Here is a 22,236-nt window from a genome sequence, read left to right as displayed (position 1 = left end):
CTGTCACAGGTGCGGTAGCCCCACCCATTTTAGCGCAGCCTGTACTGTACAGGTCTGTGCTTTGTGTGGTGGGGTGGGTCATCTGGCCGCATCCTGTAGGCAGATCCGCTGCCATCTGTGTGGTGTCCTCGGGCACCCTTTCAGCCGTTGTCCTAGCGCCTTCGCCCGTGCGGCGGCCGCTCCGGCTGGGGAGAGCTGTGAAGTTGCCTCGGCTGGAGAGGGTACGAGCAGGGATGGGGGCGCACCAGGGCTAGTGAGGAGGAAGGGCCCCGCCAAACTAAGGCGGGAGGAAAATCGGAGGAGGAGTAGGGAGCAGGAGAGTGCCCAAGTGACGGGGGTAGCTCCGGCCCCTGCTCCTGAAGCTGGCGCTGAAATTACTGAAGCCCTGGAGGAGGACGTGCTGGATGAGGAGGTCAGGAGACTGGGCAAAGAGGAGGGCAATATGGCCGACTCTTCTGATTCCTCCCACTATGAAAGTGTGGATGAGGAGAGTGTAGAGAAGGCCAAAAAGAAAGACAAGGGCAAAAGGAAAGGGAGAAAGAAGAGGTCCAAGCCCTCTCTCCCTCGTACTGCGGGCCGGGTCCAAAGCGGAAGCCTGACTGCCCCCCCTCTGGTTGACCTGTCAAACCGGTACCTCGTCCTTGATAACATCTCCTCCCCCTCCTTGGAGGGGGAAGGTGAGGGCGAGGTGCCTAGGGAGAGAGAGCCTCTGGGGGGAACTGGGCCCTGTCCTGTTGAGGCACCTTCCTCGGAGGGCAGGGCTAGACCGGGGTCGGACGGAGACGGGGACCTTATGGACCAGAGTGAGTCCAAAAAAAGGGGTAAAAGCGGTCCTGCCCTTTCTTCTTCTGGGGATGAGGGGACGAAGAAGAAGGGGAAGAAAAAATAAAGGTGAGGCCGTATAACTCAATCACCCATGATGGCGGCACTCACCCCATTGACGCTGGCATCCATTAACTGTGCCAGCATAAAGTCGGATACGGCTAGATTCGCAGCCTTTGATTTTCTCGGCCGTGTTGAAGCCGACATTTTCCTTTTACAGGAGACCAGGTTGTCAGATCTAGCCTCTCTGGTTAAAGCCAGAAGAGAGTGGAGGCGCGGGCCCTCCCGCTGGTCTCTTGCGGCTGAGCCGTATAGTGGGGTGGCGGTCCTTTTTACCGCTCCGGTTGAATGCCGAAGGGTTATTGAGTTAGAAATGGGGAGGTGCCTGATCTTAGATGTCCTCATGAAGGGGCAAGAGCTCCGGCTCATTAACATCTACGCCCCACAAACCAAGTGGGGCCGCAAAGATCTCTTTATGAGGATTAAGCCCTTCCTTTTTACTAGCCGGCAAGTGATTTTTGGAGGGGACTTCAATAATGTCACGAGGTCCCAAGATAGGAGAGGTTCCAATGGTCCGCTGGCTTACGATAGCGTGGCCCTCAATAATATAGTAAGGGAAGCTCGCCTAGAGGACGCCCACATCCGGAGCCCCTCAGGCCACGTGGGTTTCACCTATCATCGAGGTAGCTGCAGGTCTAGGATAGACAGGTTTTATTTAAAGGAGGAAGCCGTCTCTTCCGCAGTGTCCGTGGTTGAGGTGGAATTCTCCGATCACTGTATGATTTTGTTTTCCTTGAATGTTTCAGAGACCCCCCGGATGGGTAAAGGTTATTGGAAGCTGAATTCGTCCCTCCTGGAGGAAGCGGAGATAAGACAGTCCTTTGAGGATTTTCTTCAGAGTCAGGTACCTTTACTGGACTTTTGTAGTAGTAAGTCAGAGTGGTGGGAGATATTCAAGAAGCGGGTTGCGGGGTTCTTCCGCCAGCTCTGGAGCCTCAGGTCCCTAAATAGGTACCGCCTGTATCAGGGTCTGAGGAGGAAACTCGAGCTCCTTGTCTCGACTGGAGGTAGCCGGGAGGATATCTCCAGAGTGAAATCCTTGCTGATGGGGTGTCAGTACGATAGGCACGCATCTTTGGTTTTTGAATGAGATTACGGGAGGTACCGCTCGCCCGACCCTTACAAGAACTGTAAGATGTCAGTGAGTAGTAAAGTGGTCTCAGGACTGATTGATAGTACGGGATCTCTGAATCGGTCCAGATCAGGGATCCTGGAGGTCGTCAGATCCTTCTACTCGCACCTCTTGGGAAGGAAGGATCTAGATCGAGACGGGATGTCGGCTTTCCTGACTATTCCTGAGCCAGGGGTAGACCCCTCTCTTGATGTTTTGGCAGAAGAAATCAGGGAAGAGGAAGTGAGACTGGCGATCGAAGGGGTCACCCCAAGAAGTCGCCAGGTCCGGATGGCTTAACATCCGAGTGGTACAGGACCTTTGAGGGGTGTCTTTAGCTCCCCTCTTGACTGAGGTATTCAATGAGTGTCTCTCCTCGGGCACTCTACCAAAGTCAATGAGGAGGTCAGCCCTGATTCTTCTGTCAAAGGGTAAAGATCCTAGCCGGATTGAGAATTGGAGGCCCATAGCTCTTCTCAATACGGACAGGAAGCTTCTGGCCAAGATACTGTTTAATCGGTTGGTGAAGTTTGCACCCCGGCTCCTTTCGGGGGCCCAGCACTGCTCTGTTCCTGCCCGAAGCACCTTAAGTGCTGTCCTCAGTGTCAGGGAGGCAGTGGAGCGGAGTAGTGCGGGTCTCTGGAAAGGGTACATGCTGTCCTTGGATCAGGCCAAAGCATTTGATCGGGTGAACCACGAGTACCTCTGGTCCGTCCTCCTGAGATATGGCTTATCGAGTACTTTTGTGAATTGGCTTGTCACCTTATATGCAGGGGCAGAGAGTTTCCCGCTGGTGAAAGGTTGGTCTGGCCGCTCTTTTGAGGTGGGGTCCGGAGTCCGTCAGGGTTGTCCTTTGAGCCCGCTGTTATACGTGTTCGCAATCGATCCCTTCGTCCGGAGGGTAGATTGTGGGCCGTTGGCGGGAGTCGGGATGACTCTGGCGGAGCCGGATGTCACCCAGAGAGTGGTGGCGTACGCTGATGATGTCACTATTTTCGTCTCCTCACGGGAGGAGGTCGATGTGGTGATGTCAGAGGTGGACCGCTACTCGGAGGCATCCGGGTCCAAGATCAACCGGGATAAGTGTGAAAGTCTCTGGCTGGGAGGGGGAGATCCCACGTTTGATCTCCCGGACACCCTTCCAGGGCTCCAAGATTCAGAAAAAATTCTGGGCATCACATTCGGCCAGGATGATTATCCCACCAAAAACTGGGACGGTAAGCTCCAGGATGCCACTCAGAGGGTGAACCAGTGGAAGGGTTGGTCTATGACCCTCAGGGAAAGGGTACACCTGATCAAATCGTACCTGCTCCCCTTGTTTATCTATCTGGGCAGTGTATGTATCTTACCAGAGGCTTACTACACTAGGGTCTACAGCCTGTTTTTCCAACTGTTACGGGGGAGCAGGTTGAACCTAGTCAAGAGGGAGGTTACGTACCGCACGAGGAGACTAGGGGGTTTATCTATGGTAAATCCCGTGGTGTTCTTAACGAACACCTTCTTGAAAGCCAACATTGCAAACCTCTGGAAAGAGAGGGCTCCTCCGTGGGTACTCTCCTGCAGGGAGTGGTTTCGGCCTTTCTTCCAGGAATGGGAGACAGGAGGGCAAGTGAAGGACCTCCGTACGCCCCATGGATATCTTCCGGCTTACGCTACCCCGACTCTGAAGGCGATACGTCGGTGGGGTCTGGGAGTGTGGGAGATCAGGACCCAGTCAAGGCAGTTCCTTGACAAACGGGTTCTGTTGACCCACTTCCAGAAGCCTCTGGCGCTCAGGGACTGCCCAGGTCGGGATCTGAGGGTGGGGTTGTATCTTTTAAACATGAAAAGGATCCCCCAGAAGTTTTGGGACTTGGCCTGGCGCTGCTTTCAGGGGAAGCTATGTGTAAAGGACAACCTGAAGTACAGGAACTCTGATGACCGGGGATGTCCCCGAGAAGAGTGCGGGGACACGCTGGAAAGCATGGACCACTTCCTGCTTCATTTTCCCTTTAACATAGGGGTCTATAACAGGGTGGGCGCTTCCATCGGCTGGAGTCAACTTGCCGGCCTTGCCTATCCGGAGTGGGCTTATGGGGCATTCAGGAACCTGGGTGGCCGAGATTGGGGCACTTTATTCTTAGTCAGTTTAGTGGTTAGGTACCACACGTGGAACGCACGGTGCTTAGTGTCGACCCAACAGAAAATCCTCTCCGAGGTGGAGGTATGTAGGAACATCACTGGTGACCTTGGGAAGATCAGGTCTTTGGAGTATGGCAGTCTTGGTACCAGTAGGGCTTCTCTCCTGTGGAGAAGTTTCTCATTTCATGTGCCCTAGGTACTAAACCTTTTTGGTAGAGTACCTTTTATTTTTGGTTAGGGGCAGTGTTATAGGGGTAGAGATAGGGTGAGGGCAGGGTCAGATTTATTGTAGGGATAGAATTAGGGAGAATTGTAGGGGGAGTTAGGGAAAGAGTATAAAATGATTTATGTATCAGGTCTGCCATCCTTCTCCCTGGTGGTGGGCTGATGCATGTACACATTAGCTTTTTGTTTTGTTTTCAATTTACATGGTATGAAGGGCTTACAGGCAACCAAACTTGGGCCTAAAGGGGGTGGTGGTTCAGAATGTATAAGTTTGTATATAAGTTGGTTGGGAGGAGTGTTAGGTGGGGAGGGTGTATTTGTGGGTGGTGTTTTTTTTTTTTGAGTGGTGTTTTGGGGACCTGACATGGGTCAGTTAAGGACTGGACTTTGAGAACTGTATGGACGGTATGGACTCTGACCCATGTACAGGAGGGGTGGTGTGGGTGAGGGGACAGTTTTAGTGTAGGTGTTTTCCGTTGTTTTCTGTAGTATATTTTTGTGTATTTTCAGTAATTTTTGTATATATTGTGTTTTGTATATATTGTGTTTTGTATTTATATTGTTTTATATTAGTGTATAGTGCAGTCGGGCCAGTAGTTAAGTGGTGTCATATGTGTTTATGTGAATATATATGTATGTGTGCGTTTATGTGTATATACATGTATATATATATATATATATATATATATATATATATATATATATATGTATATGTATGCTTGCGTATATGCATGTATACATGTTTGTGTATAAAATTTTATATTTTATTTTCTCCTCCTTGGGGGGGGGCGGCTCCCCTCTGGTGTCTCTGCTCTCCTCGCCTCCGGCTTTGCGGTCTCGCTTTTTGGCAGTGTTGTCCTTTTCTTCGGTTCTGGCTTGCTCTTTTTGGGTCTGGCGCTCACCGGTTTCTGGTCCGCGCGCGGGTCCTCTCTGGCCGTCCTCGGCTCCTTGCCGTGCTGGGCGTGCTTCACGGGCCTTGCGGCCGTGCGGGGGCGGTGCGTGGGGCTGGGCTCTTTGGGCCCTCTCTCCGGCCGCATCTCCGCGCTGCTTTTCCTTGCCCTTCTTTCACCGATGCATCTATGGCTGGGAGGCAGAGTGTTATCTAGTAGCAAGTTGTGCTGAAATTTTTATTTTTTATTTTTTCTCCCCCCTAGGTAAGGGTAATTTTTGAGTTATAGCCAAGTTGTGCTACTTTTATGTTCCTTTTCTTTTGTTTTATAGCCAAGTCGTGCTGTATTTTATGTTTATATATTTTTATAAGCCAAGTTGGGCTATTTTTTATGTTCTTTTTTTGGAATGCATGATTGTGTGTGTTATCTTTTTTTTTGGTATGAGATTAAAGTAAAAGTACCGTATATACTCGAGTATAAGCCGACCCGAGTATAAGCCGAGACCCCTAATTTCAACCCAAAATCCCAGGAAAAGTTATTGACTCGAGTATAAGCCTAGGGTGGGAAATACCTCATCCCCCCCTGTCATCATCCAGACCCGTCATAAACATCCTCATCATCCCCTTGTCATCATCCCACACATCCCCCCTTCATCATCCCCTTGTCATCATCCCACACATCCCCTTATCATCCCACACATCCCCCCTTCATCATCCCCTTGTCATCATCCCACACATCCCCTTATCATCCCACACATCCCCCCTTCATCATCCCCTTGTCATCATCCCACACATCCCCCCTTCATCATCCCCTTGTCATCATCCCACACATCCCCTTATCCCACACATCCCCCCTTCATCATCCCCTTGTCATCATCCCACACATCCCCTTATCATCCCACACATCCCCCCTTCATCATCCCCTTGTCATCATCCCACACATCCCCCCTTCATCATCCCCTTGTCATCATCCCACACATCCCCTTATCCCACACATCCCCCCTTCATCATCCCCTTGTAATCATCCCACACCCCCCCCCTTCATCATCCCCACACCCCCCCCCCTTCATCATCCTCTTCTCATCATTCGCCCTCAGTGGTCTTCAACCTGCGGACCTCCAGAGGTTTCAAAACTACAACTCCCAGCAAGCCCGGGCAGCCATCGGCTGTCCGGGCTTGCTGGGAGTTGTAGTTTTGAAACCTCCGGAGGTCCGCAGGTTGAAGACCACTGCGGCCTTCAACATGCGGACCTCCAGAGGTTTCAAAACTACAACTCCCAGCAAGCCCGGGCAGCCATCGGCTGTCCGGGCTTGCTGGGAGTTGTAGTTTTGAAACCTCCGGAGGTCCGCAGGTTGAAGACCACTGCGGCCTTCAACATCATCCAGCCCCCTCTCACCCCCTTTAGTTCTGAGTACTCACCTCTGCAGGACTGTCCGGTAAGGAGGTGGTCCGGTGAGGAGGTGGTCCGGGCTGCTATCTTCACCGGGGGCGCCTCTTCTCCGCGCTTCCGGCCCGGAATAGAGCCGTTGCCTAGACAACGTGACTATTCTGAGGCCGGGCCCGAAGCGCTTAGAAGAGGCCTCCCCGGTGAAGATAGCAGCCCGGACCACCTCCTCACCGGACCACCTCCTTACCGGACAGCCCTGCAGGACCGGACCAGCGCCGAGCGGAGGTGAGTACTCAGAACTAAAGGGGGTGAGAGGGGGCTGGATGATGTTGAAGGCCGCAGTGGTCTTCAACCTGCGGACCTCCGGAGGTTTCAAAACTACAACTCCCAGCAAGCCCGGACAGCCGATGGCTGCCCTGGCTTGCTGGGAGTTGTAGTTTTGAAACCTCTGGAAGTCCGCAGGTTGAAGACCACTGCGGGTGGGGGAGTTCACTCGAGTATAAGCCGAGGGGGGTGTTTTCAGCACGAAAAATCGTGCTGAAAAACTCGGCTTATACTCGAGTATATACGGTATATTTTAGTAAATTTGGGCTGGCCGGTTAGGCAGATTTTGGTTTTGTAATTTTATTTATGTTATGTTTGTTATAGCTGGTTAAGCTTGTTTTTGTTTTATGTTTTGTATCAGACTTGTTTTGCATTTTTATAATAAAAAGAGTTACAGCTCCCAGCAGATCTTTCTTACTTTTATATATAAGGATTTGCTTTATCTATATTAGTTATCTACTTATTTTTCTTTAATCCTCACTTTTTTGCTATTTTTTGGATGACATTTTGGTGGCTTCAGAACCAATTCCCAGGTTTCCATAGAGTTCTGGTCTCAACATACAATGGTTTCAACATACAATGGTCGTCCTGGAACCAATTAATATTGTAAGTTGAGGGACCACTGTATAGGCGTCATATTCGCCTTAAATACCGTCAGGCTCCTGCATTGCTCACATTCAAATGTAGGGAAATGTACACATTTAATTTGTGTGGTGTTAATATATACATGCGCCAAATATATAAAACAATTGCATGGCATGTGATTAATATGGTGCTAGGACACTTTTTTTTATTTTTATTATGCTTCAGTACACTACTTTGTACAGTTCCTCCACTGCTAATTTTTTAGCAATATTTTGACCGGTTGCGCCAAAATGTGCAACTTTTTACAAATGCCATCCACAGACAGTTTTGGGGGGCCAGGTCTGGTGTAGATTTGTGCCTCATGCAGCCCTGTCTCCACACAGTGCCTTGTTCTCTCTACAAAATAACATAATTGGGGGGTTGTTTGGGCAAGTCAGTATGCTTGAAGAGAACTATTCTGACCTTTGGACCTTCTATCAATAGGCCCTTCTGTCCTGAGTAGTAGACTGGTGTTGCTATACCACATCCAAGCCCTGTGAGTCCATTGAGCAGTCCATCACCTCTATCCCCCTCCACTGCCTTTCCTGGTGCTTGTCCTCCAATATTGCCCATTCCCAACTGGTACCTATGCACTCTTCCATGGCTTCAGTCCTGGGCAACCCTGCCTTATCCCCAGATAGAAAACCCAGTCTTTCATACGTGGCTTAAGGTGGACAAGTTTAGGAGTTGCCACTTTCAGTGAGTCCGCTCAGTCTTGGCTGTCCCAGTCGGATCTTCTAGCCATTACAGAACCTTGCCCGTTGGGGTCATGGAGGATTGCTAAATTACGACATTGTTTGTCCTCCTTGTCTCTGCCTTCTCCATTCCAGATAGTGCTGACTGAGTTTAAATCCCGATGTACTGACCCAGGCCCCTTGAGACTTGCCCAGTCCCTAATCTACTCATTGATAATCTCCAATCCGGACCAATCACCTTCTGCTTCCATGGCTAAATAAGAATCTGATCTTCACCTCTGACTCCAGAGCAAAGGTCTTTTTGCTGGTTCATGAAACCACGATTAGCTCTCAGTTCCAAGAGGAAAGTTACAAGATCATTTCCCAGTGTTACAAAGGTACCCACCCAGTCTCATGCTATTTGTCTTCATGTGGATCCCACCAGTTGGTGATGGAACTCTTCAGAAGGTTCTTTTCTACACACCTTTTGGTCATGCCCATCCCTTTCCTCTGTTTGGGCGGCAGTCTTCTGTACAATTAGGGACGAAACAGACTCTTGGTGGACCCCACACATGTGCCTCTTCCTTCTCAATCACTCCGGGATTCCTACTGTGATCTATAAGCGGGCTCTCCTCTGGTTCTTGGTGAGGTCTACCTGGGCTTGTATATGTCTGCTCTGGAAACAGCCCTCTGCTCCGTCTCTGGCTGTTTGGGTGTTCCAAGTAACCGATCAAATGAATATGGAAGCCTTGACATCCACTCTTCAGGATTCTCCACACCAATTTTTTCAGACTTGTCGCCGTGGATGGATTTCCAAAGCACTCTTGCATATCTGGATCTTTACTTCTGTGATGCTATGTTTGGTTTTGTATGGTTGTGTTGCTTGTTGTTCATGTCCTTATATGTCCGTTGGCCTCTCCCCATGTGGCTAGCCTCCCCCCTCTCTTTCCCTCCCCCCCTATTCCTTTCCTTTTCTCTCCATAACCTGCTCTTGTCCCGTCTTCTCTTTTCTATTGCTTTGTTTCTTCTCCTTTTAACTGTTTCCTTGACTCTATTTCGCTTTTTGGATCATATGTAAAAACCCAGGGGGAGATCTGATTGGGGGCCAACAGGACACAGAGCTTAAAAAGCCAGTGACTGAGCAGAATCTGTGACTGTTTTCTGCATTTAGTGGTTGCTACTCACCTAAGTGGTTACCTGTAGGAATGTCCTCCTTAAACTGCTCATCACTGCTCACATCTGTCTCTTCTTCCTCTTCTTGACTTATGTCTGAAGCATCAATATAGTTCAGATCTTTCCCTGTAGGAATGTCCTCCTTATACTGCTCATCACCGATCACATCTGTCTCTTCTTCTTTTATGTCTCTAGCCTTAATACATTTCAGGTCTTTCCTCTGATTCATAAGCTGTTAAAGAAATATTTTAAAGGTCATCAGACAGTAGGAGAAGTTATCTGAAATGTTTTAGGTGGACCACAAATGACAAGACAGGAGGAGTTATCCTAGAAACATGTGCTGGCCTCCTAGAAGCTGGATATAGATGTTATATAATGATCAATAACACCCTCAGAAATAACCATAAGGCCAGCAGCCTTTACAGCCAGTAAATTGGCACAAGATCCAGACAACATGTAATGTCTATGGTCGGCTTTATCCTGTCATCTCCACCTTTCTCATTCCACAAGTATAAAGCATATAATACTGTAGGATAAAACAAGACTGAACACAAGAGCTTCCCAGCCCTTCTACAGATCATAGGGAATATCTCCATCTACCTGATCCTGATCCTGTGGAAGAAGAGGACGGGGACACCTCTCTGCTGCTGTTCTCTTACTGGATCTGACTGTAGGGAACACATACAGAGACTGAATTCATTCTTTACATACAAATAATGAGAGGACGTGTGTATATAGTCATGTCTATTACCTGCTGATGTGAGGGGCTGCTGATCCTCCATCATCACCTGATCCTTGTACTGATCCTTGTGTCCTTCTACATACTCCCACTCCTCCATGGAGAAATACACCGCCACGTCCTGACACCTTATAGGAACCTGATACACAATGATACAGTCATCACCCCGACCCCTCCAGTGGTGTTACTGTATAATGTCCCAGCATTCCCAGCAGTGTCACCTCTCCAGTCATCACCAGACCCCTCCATTACTGTATAATGTCCCAGCATTCCCAGCAGTGTCACCTCTCCAGTCATCACTAGACTCCTCCATTACTGTATAATGTCCCAGCATTCCCAGCAGTGTCACCTCTCCAGTCATCACCAGACCCTTCCATTACTGTATAATGTCCCAGCATTCCCAGCAGTGTCACCTCTCCAGTCATCACCAGACCCCTCCATTACTGTATAATGTCCCAGCAGTGTCACCTCTCCAGTCATCACCAGACCCCTCCATTACTGTATAATGTCCCAGCAGTGTCACCTCTCCAGTCATCACCAGACCCCTCCATTACTGTATAATGTCCCAGCATTCCCAGCAGTGTCACCTCTCCAGTCATCACCAGACCCCTCCATTACTGTATAATGTCCCAGCAGGGTCACCTCTCCAGTCATCACCAGACCCCTCCATTACTGTATAATGTCCCAGCAGGGTCACCTCTCCAGTCAGCAGCTCCATCATCTTGTTGATCAGTTCTAGGATCTTCTGTTCCTCCATTTCCTCATGTATCAGGGGGTGAGGTGGGGGACCCGGGATTGGGCTCAGGGTTCTTCCCCATCCTTCACACACAGGGGCCCGACAGCGCCCACTAGAGGACTTCTTCACTACTGTGTAATCCTGTGTATGGAGAGACACATTAATATCACTACATACATTCCCAGAATCCCTCACCTCTCCAGTCATATCCATCTGTTATTACATAGATAAGAATGAGGTCATGTGACATCACTCCCAGAATCCCTCACCTCTCCAGTCATATCCATCTATTACATAGATAACAATGAGGTCATGTGACATCACTCCCAGAATCCCTTACCTCTCCAGTAAGCTTTAAGAGGATCTTTAGGGTGAGGTTTATTATCCTGTCGGCCATCTTGGCTCTGTTCCTCTCCATCCTTGACCAATCACTGATGAGAATTATTAACAGAGGATCCTATATTGTAGCAATATAAAAGGAAAGATATAATACAGGAGATTATATGAAGAAATATTTGATGGATTAGAACAGTAGTTGAATGTGGATGAAGCAGTATCAAGTAATATCACATGTTCAAAAGAAGGTCACAACCAATTATCATCATCATCATTGTAATTTATTTTAGGCCGCCATACGTTCCGGAGCGCTAAACATATGATAAGGGTTAAATACATGACATATATATATATATAATATATATTATTAGCAGACTGATATGGAGGGGAGAAGACCCTGCCCTCGAGGGCTTACATGGTGAGAGGAGGAGACATCTGGTCACATGACAGCAGTGGCAGCACAGTCATTGTAGGTTGTCCTGAAGAGATGGGTTCTCAATTTGCTTTTAAGGTTGTATTTGTTTGAGAGTTTGATTTGTTGGGGTAGTGAGATCCAGTACATAGGGGGTGTACGGGAGAAGTCTTGGAGATGGTCGTGTGAGGTGCAGACAAGAGAAGAGCACAGGCAGAGATCTTGTGAGGATCAGAGATTACATGAGGGTCGGTATCAGGATATCAGGCCAGAGATGTATTGGGGTACGGCCTTGTATGTGATTGTTAATAGTCTTAAGTGGGCAATGGTGGCCCATGAACGGAGAAAAGGAGGAGCGTGGGGAGAAGCGGAGCGAGGGGAGAAGAGGAGGAACGAGGGGAGAAAAGGAGCGAGGGGAGAAGAGGAGGAGCGAGGGGAGAAGAGGAGGAACGAGGGGAGAAGAGGAGGAGCGAGGGGAGAAGAGGAGGAGCGAGGGGAGAAGAGGAGGAGCGAGGGGAGAAGAGGAGGAACGAGGGGAGAAGAGGAGGAACGAGGGGAGAAGAGGAGGAACGAGGGGAGAAGAGGAGGAACGAGGGGAGAAGAGGAGGAACGAGGGGAGAAGAGGAGGAGCGAGGGGAGAAGAGGAGGAGCGAGGGGAGAAGAGGAGGAGCGAGGGGAGAAGAGGAGGAGCGAGGGGAGAAGAGGAGGAACGAGGGGAGAAGAGGAGGAACGAGGGGAGAAGAGGAGGAACGAGGGGAGAAGAGGAGGAACGAGGGGAGAAAAGGAGCGAGGGGAGAAGAGGTGGAACGAGGGGAGAAGAGGAGGAACGAGGGGAGAAGAGGAGGAACGAGGGGAGAAGAGGAGGAACGAGGGGAGAAGAGGAGAAGTGAGGCAGCAGAGTTGTCAGTGAGTTAGAAGGGAGAAAATGTGTTCGATAGAAGGTACAACGTTAGGCAGATTGTTAAACATAGATTATGAACATGGTCGTTCTCTTGTTACAAGGGTCCTCACCCCAGCAGATTGGGGTCCCTTCATCACAGATAATGTTCTCCCCCCCATCACAGATAATGTTCTCCCCCCATCACAGATAATGTCCCCCCCCCCCAATCACAGATAATGTTCTCTCCCCATCACAGATAATGTCCCCCCCCCCATCACAGATAATGTTCTCCCCCCATCACAGATAATGTTCTCTCCCCCACCAGAGATAATGTTCTCCCCCCCCATCACAGATAATGTTCTCCCCCCCCCATCACAGATAATGTTCTCCCCCCCATCACAGATAATGTTCTCCCCCCATCACAGATAATGTTCTCCCGCCATCACAGATAATGTTTCCCCCCCATCACAGATAATGTTCCCCCCCATCACAGATAATGTTCTCCCCCCCCATCACAGATGATGTTCTCCCCCACCATCATAGATAATGTTCTCCCCCATCACAGATAATGTTCTCCCCCCCCCCCCATCACAGATAATGTTCTCCCCCACCATCACAGATAATGTTCTCTCCCCCATCACAGATAATGTTCTCCCCCATCACAGATAATGTTCTCCCCCATCACAGATAATGTAGGCTTCCGTTTCTACGCAGTGCACTTTTTGGTAAATATGACACTTATCTTTACTCTATAGGTCCATACAATTACAAGGATACCTGATTTATATAGGTTTTATTTTATTTTACCACTTCAAAAAAAAAAAAAAATATATATATATATATATATATATATATATATATATATATATATATATTTAACAACATGCACCAAAATTAGTATGTTTAAAATTCTATATCTTCTGACTCCCTATAACTTTTTTCCACATACGGGGCTATATGAGGGTCACTTTTAGCGCCGTCATCTGTAGTATTTATCAGTACCATTTCTGTTTTGATAAAAAGGAGACAAGAGGAAAATACCGGTGCGCACCTCGTGCAGATAAACCCAGGATATATAAATGATATTAATAAATAAAATAAGGGGGGCCAACGGATTGGACCCTTACCTCAATGGGTTATGCTGAGAGCATAACACCTGTATGGACATGTAGTATAGAAGTGCAGCCTCCTGTCTCCCCCCTCCCATTGTATGTGTGCTCAGTTCACACTGGAGGTAACTGGGGAGCAGTCTGCAAGTCGGACCTAAGGCTGCTGTAATTTGGTTCCTGGCTTTGTTTATCCAGCCAGGTAGGTTAGTGATTAGGTCCCGTACCACTTGAGAAACCTTGGCGTGGTGTGCGGGCTCAGTTGCGCCCCGGAGTGATGTCCTGATTTTCCCCAGGTCTTTGACCCCTTACTTATTTCTGTTTTGATGGGACTTTTAGATCGCTTTTATGAATGTCTTTATGGTATATGAAGAGACCAAAAATGCACAATTTTAGACTTTGTTATTTTTTACTTGTACGCCATCACCAGCATGGTTTAACTAACCTTATATTTTAAGAATTTAAAAATTTAAAAATTTTAAATTTTTTTGTCCCAATAGAGGACTATTACATGTAATCTTCTGATTGCATACACTGTTCAATGCGGTGCCATAGCATAGCATTGATCAGTGTTATCTGTGCTCCGCTTCTCCAGCCTGCCATGGCTGACTGGGAGCATCTGACCACCGATCGGACGGTGAGGAGGCAGGTAAGGTCCCTCCCACCGTCTAATCAGGACCCACGATTTCAGCACGATGGTCCTGATCAGCTCCACTGCGCTGCCAGGATAATTTTTTTTAACATTTCAGATGCCGTAATCAACTTTGATTGCAGTGTCTAAAGGGTTAATGCCAGGCATCAGCCCGATAGCAATGCCCGGCATTACCCAACGTCCTGGCATGCTTTAAACCCCGGTAATGGGAACAGGGTGTACTGGTATGCCCTTTGTCTTTAACCAGTTAAAATAAGAAAAAAACTGAACATAAAAACATACATCCGGTCCAACTGCGACTGATTCATAGAGCAGGAACCAAAGCTATTCAAAAAGTCCTGGGCTCCCAGGGCCGTCTTTAATTTTGATTGGACCCTGGGCAATACAGACACACACTACAGAAACACAGATACACACTACAGACACACACTACAGACACACACTACAGAAACACAGATACACACTACAGACACACACTACAGACACACACTACAGAAACACAGATACACACTACAGACACACACTACAGACATACACTTACAGACATACACTACAGAAACACAGATACACTTACAGACACACACTACAGACACACTACAGAAACACTTACAGACACATACTACAGAAACACTTACAGACACATACTACAGAAACACTTACAGACACACACTACAGAAACACTTACAGACACACACTACAGACATACACTTACAGACAGATACACTAACACACACTCACAGATATACACTACAGACAGATACACGAACACACTCACAGATATACACTACAGACAGATACACGAACACACTCACAGATATACACTACATACACACACTACAGACAGATACACTAACACATACTCACAGATATACACTACAGACAGATACACTAACACACTCACAGATATACACTACATACACACACTACAGACAGATACACTAACACATACTCACAGATATACACTACAGACAGATACACTAACACACTCACAGATATACACTACAGACAGATACACTTACAGACACTACAGACAGATACACTTACAGACACACACTACAGACAGATACACTTACAGACACACACTACAGACAGATACACTTACAGACACATACTACAGACAGATACACTTACAGACACTACAGACAGATACACTTACAGACACTCCAGACAGATACACTTAGACACTCCAGACAGATACACTTACACACACTCCAGACAGATACACTTACACACACTACAGACAGATACACTTACACTACAGACAGATACACTTACACACACACACTACAGACAGATACACTTACAGACACACACTACAGACAGATACACTTAGACACTACAGACAGATACACTTAGACACTACAGACAGATACACTTACAGACACTACAGACAGATACACTTACAGACACTACAGACAGATACACTTACAGACACTACAGACAGATACACTTACACACACTCCAGACAGATACACTTACAGACACTACAGACAGATACACTTACAGACACACACTACAGACAGATACACTTACAGACACTACAGACAGATACAATTACAGACACTCCAGACAGATACACTTACAGACACTCCAGACAGATACACTTACAGACACTCCAGACAGATACACTTACAGACACTCCAGACAGATACACTTACAGACACTCCAGACAGATACACTTACAGACACTCCAGACAGATACACTTACAGACACTCCAGACAGATACACTTACAGACACTCCAGACAGATACACTTACAGACACTCCAGACAGATACACTTACACACACTCCAGACAGATACACTTACACACACTCCAGACAGATACACTTACAGACACTCCAGACAGATACACTTACAGACACTCCAGACAGATACACTTACAGACACTCCAGACAGATACACTTACAGACACTACAGACAGATACACTTACAGACACTACAGACAGATACACTTACACACACTACAGACAGATACACTTACAGACACTACAGACAGATACACTTACAGACACTACAGACAGATACACTTACAGATACACTTACAGACAGATACACTAACACACTCACAGATATACACTACAGACAGATACACTAACACACTCACAGATATACACTACAGACAGATACACTAACACACACTCACAGATATACACTACAGACAGATACACTAACACACTCACAGATATACACTACAGACAGATACACTAACACACACTCACAGATATACACTACAGACAGATACACTAACACACACTCACAAATATACACTACATACACACACTCCAGACAGATACACTTACACACACTACAGACAGATACACTTACAGACAGATACACTAACACACACTCACAAATATACACTACATACACACACTCCAGACAGATACACTTACACACACTACAGACAGATACACTTACACACACTCACAGATATACACTACAGACACACACTACAGACAGATACACTTACAGACACACACTCCAGACAGATACACTTACAGACACTACAGACAGATACACTTACAGACAGATACACTAACACACACTCACAGATATACACTACAGACAGATACACTAACACACTCACAGATATACACTACAGACAGATACACTAACACACACTCACAGATATACACTACAGACAGATACACTAACACACTCACAGATATACACTACAGACAGATACACTAACACACACTCACAGATATACACTACAGACAGATACACTAACACACACTCACAGATATACACTACAGACAGATACACTAACACACAGATACACTAACACACACTCACAGATATACACTACAGACAGATACACTAACACACACTCACAGATATACACTACAGACACACACTCCAGACAGATACACTTACACACACTCCAGACAGATACACTTACAGACACTACAGACAGATACACTTAGACACTACAGACAGATACACTTAGACACTACAGACAGATACACTTACAGATACACTTACAGACAGATACACTTACAGACACTACAGACAGATACACATACACACACTACAGACAGATACACTTACAGACACACACTCCAGACAGATACACTTACACACACTACAGACAGATACACTTACACACACTACAGACAGATACACTTACAGACACTCCAGACAGATACACTTACACTACAGACAGATACACATACACACACTCCAGACAGATACACTTACAGACACTACAGACAGATACACATACACACACTCCAGACAGATACACTTACAGACACACACTACAGACAGATACACTTATAGACAGACACACTTACTTACTTACAGACAGATAGACGTAGGAGGAGAAAGCAATGTCTAAGTCGGGGCAGGCTTAATTATAGTGGCTGTGACTCCGGCCCAGCTGACTATTAAGCAGTTTGGGCTGCGCCGCGGCCACTTTACAACAGTGAGCTGCGGTGCATCTGCAACCAGGGCCGAACCTGCATGGACTGAGGCGGCAAAAAAAAAAAAAAAAAAGGCAGCAAAGTGCCACCTGGGACCAATGGTCCTACCTGGTCCGATGGTAGGGCCGGCGCTGGGGCCGTTGGCTAGCTGCTTTAGCGTGGGGCTAAAGGGCCAGCTGCTTTGGGCCCCCAGGAATGACAGGTCCCAGGGCAGCTCCCCTTTTGCCCCCTGTTAAAGACAGCCTGGTGTGTTCTCCACAAAACAGAGAAAGAGTGGAGCATTTACCCATAGCAACCAATCAGATTACTACTTTCATTTTACTATAAGAAACAACTGCCTGGTTACTATGGGCAACTGCACCGCTCTTCCTCTGCACAGGTTTTGATAAATCTCCATCAAAGTTATCACCTCAAAGCTGAAAACTGTCCGGTCCTGACGGGGTTAATGGTGCTGTCCCCTCCCCCACCCCTCCTGATGACCGCACACATACCTCCACCTGCAGACTGTACAGAGCCGTGTACTTACCCTGTGCTTACACCACCTGTCATGATGTCACAGTCATGTGATCAGTCACATGGAGGAGGAGGAGTCACATGATCAGGGGCTGCTGCTCTAGGCTCATCTGCTCAGTGTATGCAGGACTCTGCTGTGCTGGTTGTGATCGCTGCTGGATGAGCTGAAGTTATGTGTATGCAGCAGAGCTGTGTGTGTGTGATGTGCGTGGTGCAGAGCTGTGTATGTGTGTGTTATATATGTCTGCAGCAGAGCTGTGTGTAATGTGCATGTAGCTGAGCTGTATGTGTACACAGTAGAGCTGTATATGTGTAATGTGCATGTAGCTGAGCTGTATGTGTACACAGTAGAGCTGTATATGTGTAATGTACATGTAGCTGAGCTGTATGTGTACACAGTAGAGCTGTATATGTGTAATGTACATGTAGCTGAGCTGTATGTACACAGTAGAGCTGTATATGTGTAATGTACATGTAGCTGAGCTGTGTGTGTGTGTGTGTGTGTGTGTGTGTGTGATGTGATGTGCGTGGTGCAGAGCTGTGTATGTGTGTGTTATATATGTCTGCAGCAGAGCTGTGTGTAATGTGCATGTAGCTGAGCTGTATGTGTACACAGTAGAGCTGTATATGTGTAATGTACATGTAGCTGAGCTGTATGTGTACACAGTAGTGCTGTATATGTGTAATGTGCATGTAGCTGAGCTGTATGTGTACACAGTAGAGCTGTATATGTGTAATGTGCATGTAGCTGAGCTGTATGTGTACACAGTAGTGCTGTATATGTGTAATGTACATGTAGCTGAGCTGTATGTGTACACAGTAGTGCTGTATATGTGTAATGTACATGTAGCTGAGCTGTATGTGTACACAGTAGAGCTGTATATGTGTAATGTACATGTAGCTGAGCTGTATGTGTACACAGTAGAGCTGTATATGTGTAATGTGCATGTAGCTGAGCTGTATGTGTACACAGTAGAGCTGTATATGTGTAATGTACATGTAGCTGAGCTGTATGTGTACACAGTAGTGCTGTATATGTGTAATGTGCATGTAGCTGAGCTGTATGTGTACACAGTAGAGCTGTATATGTGTAATGTGCATGTAGCTGAGCTGTATGTGTACACAGTAGAGCTGTGTGTAATGTGCATGTAGCTGAGCTGTATGTGTACACAGTAGAGCTGTGTGTAATGTGCATGTAGCTGAGCTGTATGTGTACACAGTAGAGCTGTATATGTGTAATGTACATGTAGCTGAGCTGTATGTGTACACAGTAGAGCTGTATATGTGTAATGTACATGTAGCTGAGCTGTATGTGTACACAGTAGAGCTGTATATGTGTAATGTGCATGTAGCTGAGCTGTATGTGTACACAGTAGAGCTGTGTGTAATGTGCATGTAGCTGAGCTGTATGTGTACACAGTAGAGCTGTATATGTGTAATGTACATGTAGCTGAGCTGTATGTGTACACAGTAGTGCTGTATATGTGTAATGTACATGTAGCTGAGCTGTATGTGTACACAGTAGAGCTGTATATGTGTAATGTGCATGTAGCTGAGCTGTATGTGTACACAGTAGAGCTGTATATGTGTAATGTGCATGTAGCTGAGCTGTATGTGTACACAGTAGAGCTGTATATGTGTAATGTGCATGTAGCTGAGCTGTATGTGTACACAGTAGAGCTGTATATGTGTAATGTACATGTAGCTGAGCTGTATGTGTACACAGTAGAGCTGTATATGTGTAATGTGCATGTAGCTGAGCTGTATATGTGTAATGTGCATGTAGCTGAGCTGTATATGTGTAATGTACATGTAGCTGAGCTGTATATGTGTAATGTACATGTAGCTGAGCTGTATATGTGTAATGTACATGTAGCCGAGCTGTATGTGTACACAGTAGAGCTGTATATGTGTAATGTACATGTAGCTGAGCTGTATGTGCACACAGTTGAGCTGTATATGTACTAGGCTGGGTTCACGTTTTCGTTTGTCACTCATTTCCATTATAGTTACATAGTTAGTTACATAGTTAGTATAGTTGAAAAAAGACATACGTCCATCAAGTCCAACCAGGGAATTGAAGGGAAGGGTGTAAGGGGATAAGGGGAAGGGATGTAGTTTTATAATTCTGCATAAGCATTAAAGTTATTTTGTTCCTGGAATGTATCTAACCCTGTTTTAAAGCTGTTAATTGTTCCTGCTGTGACCAGTTCCTGAGGTAGACCGTTCCATAAATTCACAGTCCTCACGGTAAAGAAGGCGTGTCGCCCCTTTAGACTAAACCTTTTCTTCTCCAAACGGAGGGAGTGCCCCCTCGTCCTTTGGGGGGGTTTAACCTGGAACAGTTTTTCTCCATATTTTTTGTATGGGCCATTTATATACTTATATACGTTTATCATATCCCCCCTTAAACGTCTCTTCTCAAGACTAAACAATTGTAACTCCTTTAATCGCTCCTCATAGCTAAGATGTTCCATGCCCCATATTAGTTTAGTCGCGCGTCTCTGCACCCTTTCCAGCTCCACAGTGTCCCCTTTTATGAACAGGCGACCAAAACTGAACAGCATATTCCAGGTGAGGCCATACCAATGCTTTATAAAGGGGGAGTATTATGTCCCTGTCCCTTGAGTCCATGCCTCTTTTGATACATGACAATATCCTGCCGGCTTTGGAAGCAGCAGCCTGACATTGCATGCTATTCTGTAGTCTGTGATCTACAAGTACACCCAGATCCTTCTCTACCAGTGACTCTGCCAGTTTAATCCCCCCTAAGACATACGATGCATGCAGGTTATTAGTACCCAGATGCATAACTTTACATTTATCCACATTGAACCTCATTTGCCAAGTGGATGCCCAGACACTTAGTCTATCCAAGTCATCTTGTAACTTATGCACATCCTCTATAGACTGTACCGTGCTACAAAGCTTGGTGTCATCTGCAAAGATAGAAACAGAGCTGTTAATACCATCCTCTATATCATTGATAAATAAATTATACAACAGGGGGCCCAGTACTGAACCTTGGGGTACACCACTAATAACCGGGGACCAATCAGAGTACGAATCATTGACCACCACTCTCTGGGTACGATCCATGAGCCAGTGTTCAATCCAGTTACAAACTAAAATTTCCAAACCCAAAGACCTTAACTTACCTGTCAGACGTCTATGAGGGACAGTATCAAACGCTTTGGCAAAATCCAGAAACACTATATCCACAGCCATTCCTCTGTATACAGAGCCCCCCTCTATATACACAGCCCCCCTCTATATCCACAGCCATTCCTCTGTCAAGGCTTCTACTCACCTCTTCATAAAAGCAAATTAGATTGGTTTGACAACTTCTATCCTTAGTAAACCCATGCTGGCTATCACTTATAATACAATTATCCCCTATGTGTTCCTGTATGTATTCCCTTATAAGTCCTTCAAACAATTTACCCACAATGCACGTTAGACTTACCGGTCTATAATTGCCTGGCGAAGATCTAGAGCCCTTCTTGAAGATTGGTACCACATTCGCCTTGCGCCAGTCCCTTGGCACAATACCAGACACCAGACAATCTCTAAATATCATGAACAGGGGTACAGATATTACTGAACTTACCTCTCTAAGAACTCTTGGGTGTAGTCCATCCGGCCCTGGAGATTTGCTTATATTTACTTTACTTAACTTACCTTGTACCATCTCTACATTAAGCCAGTTCAGTACATTACATGATGTGTTACCAGCACTGACCTGTACATGATGTGTTACCAGCACTGACCTGGCCAATGTCAGCTCCTTTTTCCATAGTGTATACAAAACTAAAGAACCCATTCAGTAGCTCCGCCTTCTCTTGATCGCCCGTGACAACCTCCCCATTATCATTATTAAGGGGTCCTACATCCTCTGTCCTTGGTTTTTTGTATTTATATATCTAAAAAAATATTTAGGATTAGTTTTGCTTTCTTTGGCCACCTGTCTCTCGTTTTGAAATTATTATTTTTTTATTACATTTTTACAGATTTTATTAAGCTCC

At 46.4% G+C, this 22,236-nt stretch overlaps 1 protein-coding gene across 1 annotated transcript in view; it reads right to left on the bottom strand.

Moving 5' to 3' along the window:
* The window catches only part of LOC130295636 (zinc finger protein 850-like), a 121,705-nt gene that overhangs the window by 76,749 nt on the left and 22,720 nt on the right, over nucleotides 1-22,236 (bottom strand). Inside the window, exons 2-6 of the mRNA XM_056546600.1 lie at nucleotides 11,226-11,342; nucleotides 10,847-11,026; nucleotides 10,162-10,288; nucleotides 10,011-10,078; nucleotides 9,423-9,642 (exon numbers count right to left, since the gene is read on the bottom strand). Coding sequence (XP_056402575.1) covers nucleotides 9,423-9,642; nucleotides 10,011-10,078; nucleotides 10,162-10,288; nucleotides 10,847-11,026; nucleotides 11,226-11,303 — 673 coding nt within the window. The 5' untranslated portion in view covers nucleotides 11,304-11,342. The remainder of the gene's footprint in view (nucleotides 1-9,422; nucleotides 9,643-10,010; nucleotides 10,079-10,161; nucleotides 10,289-10,846; nucleotides 11,027-11,225; nucleotides 11,343-22,236) is intronic.

Source organism: Hyla sarda, chromosome 1 (assembly GCF_029499605.1).
Source record: "Hyla sarda isolate aHylSar1 chromosome 1, aHylSar1.hap1, whole genome shotgun sequence".
Taxonomy (NCBI): Eukaryota; Metazoa; Chordata; class Amphibia; order Anura; family Hylidae; genus Hyla; species Hyla sarda.
The sequence above is the reverse complement of the archived record's forward strand: the minus strand, read 5'-3'. Positions and strand labels throughout refer to the sequence as shown.